Source organism: Balaenoptera ricei, chromosome 4 (assembly GCF_028023285.1).
Source record: "Balaenoptera ricei isolate mBalRic1 chromosome 4, mBalRic1.hap2, whole genome shotgun sequence".
NCBI classification, from domain to species: Eukaryota; Metazoa; Chordata; class Mammalia; order Artiodactyla; family Balaenopteridae; genus Balaenoptera; species Balaenoptera ricei.
The window spans coordinates 160085125-160088864 of NC_082642.1; the positions used below are offsets into that span (position 1 = coordinate 160085125).

Here is a 3740-nt window from a genome sequence, read left to right on the forward strand (position 1 = left end):
GGACAGCGGTGACCTCACACGGCGCGGGGCGGAGCGCGGAGCGCTGGGCGCGGGGCGGGACCAGCGACAGCGGCGGCGCCGGGAGGGAGAGCGAGTGCGGCCGAGTCGGCGCCACCATGGCCACCGTGGATCTGGAGAAGCTGCGGATGTCCGGGGCCGGCAAGGCCATCGGCGTCCTGACCAGCGGCGGCGACGCGCAAGGTGGGCGCGGGCACGCGGGGGCCGATCGCCGGCGGGCGGGGGTTCTGCTGTGCCCGGGTCCCTGGGGCGCGCCCGCACCCTCGGCCGGCACCTGGGGCACGCGGTCAGCGGGTGCTCCTCCTGGCCTGCGCCTCCCGCCTCCTCCTCCCCCTCCCAGCCCCGGTCCCCTTCCCGGTCCGCGTCCTGGAGCCGCCCCCGCGCGCCGGGGGCCCGCGTACGTGCCGCCCACCACGGCCTCTGCGCCCCGCCCGCCGGGGGTGTGTCCGCGCGGCCGGCCGTGGCCGGGACGGGGTGCTGTCGCCGGCCGCCCCCAGGCCCGCCCCGCACCCCTTCCCGGTGGCGCGTGTCAGAAACCCCATTTCCTGGAGGCCGCTGAAGGCTGGGCAGGTCCCCGCAGGCCCGCGGAGCGCGGGCTCTTCCTAGTTCTGAAACACGACCTGGGGGCACAGTGCTTCCCCGAAACCACTGCCTCCAGGGCGGCTCTGGGGCATTTTCTTTAGTGCAGGGCTGTTCCCACCCCCTTGTACAGGGGAGGCCGAAGGTGGTGGCCTGCCTGCTGGCCTGCCTAGGGTCCTGCAGCTGGGACCTGGCAGAGCTGGCTGAGGGCCCCTCCTGGGGTCTGTCCTGGTGCCCTGGACTTGTCCTGACTGCTGCTCTCCGGCGCCTCTGGCCTGGGATCGCCAGTGTCACACCTGTTGGGCTTGGCCGCATGGCCACGCCACACACCTTGAGCCTCAGGAGACACCTTGCCTAGCCCAGGAGGCAGGCCTGGAAGGAACCTAGCCGGCCCTCTCAGGCTGCACAGCCGGGCCTGGTCTGCCTCCTTCCAGATCAGAAAGTCCAGACACATAATTCCTCTCCCTGCCTCAGGCTCCCGACTCCCCGCTCGCCACTCGGAAGCGGGGAGGAGCTAGGAGGAAGGGGCTTTCACAGGAGAGCAAGCCCGGGAAGGCAGAGACGTCAGGCACTGTCTGCGTCCCGGCCTGTGCGGGTTCGCGCTGAGCCCTCCGGACCTGGTCTGGCGGGCGGACAGTGTGCTCTGCTGCACGTCCGCGGCCCCGCGTGGCCAGAGCCCTTGCCTGTTGCTGGGCAGCGGCGGCTCCCTCTCAGGGCATGGCCGGTGGGCCGGGGCCAGGTGGGAGGAGAGTGGGCTTGGAGGGTGGTCTTGGGGAAGCATTGTCCTGTGAGACTGGACCACGGGAAGGGCCTGGTATATGGAGGACAGACACTTCCTGAGAGGCTGGGCCCGCCTCTCCAGAGAGGCCCTTCCTCTGCGAGGCCCCCGCTCCCCGCTCGGGCAGGCACAGGGGTCTCCACCCAGGCTCCTGTCTGCACCATGGAGACAACAGCTCTGGAGGGAGGGCTGGGAAAGATAAATGCACGTTTAGGCAGGGGAGCCGAGCCGGTGGGTGGCACAGACTAAACAGGACGAGGGATCAGTGGGGGCAGCGGCCTGGGCCGGTGGGCCAGTGGAGGGCAAAGCCTTTCTGACCTGTGGGTCTCCCCTTGGCCAGCCCGGCCCTGATGCCCCACATGGAACGGGCAGTGCTTCCTGGACACCCAGGAGTGTGGCCGTCAGCGCACCGCCGGCTGGGCTGTCGGCCACCTCACCTCACGCTGTGTCCTCGCTTCCCTAGACCCCTGGCTGTAACGTGGTTTTCTGATCGGGGCTGCGAGAGAGGAGGGCTCCGCAAGCTTCCCCAGTTTAGGGCCCGGGCTGATGCCTGGGGGAAGATGCCAGGGCCAGCTGGCTCTCTGCGGGGAAGGGAGCCTTTCTGTATTGTAAGATCTGAAGGCCAGCCTGTGGGTGTCCGCCCCGGGCCCGTGCCCTCTCGCCAGCACTGCTCCGGGGAGCTGGCTCCAGACGGTGGGTTCTCGGTTTGCCCTCAGGGGCCCCCACTGCCTTCCAACTAGAGGCTGACCTCTAGGGACCTGATGGTGCCAGGTGGGCCCTCCCCGCGTGCCCTCCCGGGTGGGCGTGGGGCTGACAGCCGCCGTGGAGAATGGGCACCCACCCCGACCTGCACTTGCCTCCCCGAGGCTCAAGTCTGCATTTGTTGGAGTGAGTGGAAACCAGCCAGCCTCGAGGCGGTGGGGGGCAGGGGAGCGGGCAGACCCTGTCCTGGCTGGGCCGGCCTTGACCAGCTCCCTGACTTGACCCGAGCACATCTCGGGTCTCAGTTTCCGCTTCTGTAAACAAGACAAGCCACCTGGCGGGTTCCTCCAAGCCAGCCTGAAAGTCACGTCCTCTGCCCTTCCCGTTGGTGGGGAGTAGGTGTCCGTGCGTTGAGGGAAGGTGATCGTTACGGATGTTACTTTGTGCAAAAGTGACTAGAAGACTATAACATAGCCCCGCTGCCCACTGGTTCCACCCCTCGGTCTCGCCCCTGGGGCAGACCCTACCCTGTCCCTCAGTAACGCGCAGGACCTGCCTTTTCTGGGTTGATCAGTGTGGACGTTGACGTCCTGTATTTGCGGTGAGGACCGCCCCCATCTCATTATGTCCCAGCCTGGATCCACGTCTTCACATCAGCTGATGATTAAGTGTGAATCTGCGGGGCCCCGTGTCCTGCCAGGATCACCTCTTTCTTGTACATTTTGTTTTCCTGGAAACTAATTGTGATGAAAAGTCACCTTATGAACAAAGGCATCCACCTTCGGACATCAGTTTGGTTGTGGTGTCGATTTCCTCCAACAGGAAGTCATCTGTTGCAGTCTCCCTGGCCCATTGGAGGCTGGAGGGTGGAGTGGAGGGGTCCAGGGCTGGTCCATCACTGGGAGATGCAGCTGCTCTCCTCCCTGCTCCTCTGGCCCTGTGGGGCTTGTGGCTGCCACACTGGCTTTATTTTGAGGAAGAAAAGCAGATTAAAGGGCAATTAAGAAGGCCCTTTCAGGGAGGAAGCTTACAGTGAGGTTTACAGGGAAACCCACGCCCTCAGGCCTCCGTATCCATGGTAGCTGGCACAATTCCATTCTAAGATTGAAGAGTTTTCCTGTAATATGGTCATTTGTTCTCCTCTACAAGCCTGAGCACACTACCCTAAGCCTGGGGCCCTTTGCAGTCCGTGGGGCTCCAGGCAAGCCCACCAGGCTGGCTAGTGGGATGGCCAGGACCTCTGGGTTGGATGGTGGCCTGGGTCTCCAGCCACTGCCCCCGCCCCTCCCACCACCCCATCCGGAACTGCTGGCCTCCCTCCTGTTGCCAAGGGGTGGGGCTTGGACCTTGAGCCTGCAGTGAGCCCAAAGTGTCCTCACCCCAGCGAGGGCAGCTGGGGAGGCAGATACCTAAGGGTGGAAAGCCTGGGCTGCCCAAGGCCCCAGAGACGGCCGAATGCTTCTGCAGGACCCAGGGCCTGCTGGGGGCTGGGGGGGGCAGCTTTGCAGCTGTCTCGTCTCCCTCCTTGCCCCTGCCCTGCCCGCCGCCAGCGAGGGCAGGCAGGCCAGGGAGGGCAGGCAGGAAAGGGAGCTTGCAGCTCGAGGCCCCCTGACCTCAGGCAACAGGACTGTCAGCCCTTCGGATCCGGTTCCTGGGGCAGCCC

The 3740-nt window shown here is 65.9% G+C and overlaps 1 protein-coding gene across 1 annotated transcript in view; it reads left to right on the forward strand.

The window, feature by feature from the left end:
* Positions 1 to 3740, forward strand: part of PFKL (phosphofructokinase, liver type) — a 27814-nt gene continuing 24074 nt past the window's right edge. Inside the window, exon 1 of the mRNA XM_059921695.1 lies at positions 1 to 201. Within this exon, the coding sequence (XP_059777678.1) occupies positions 117 to 201 (85 nt within the window). The 5' untranslated portion in view covers positions 1 to 116. The remainder of the gene's footprint in view (positions 202 to 3740) is intronic.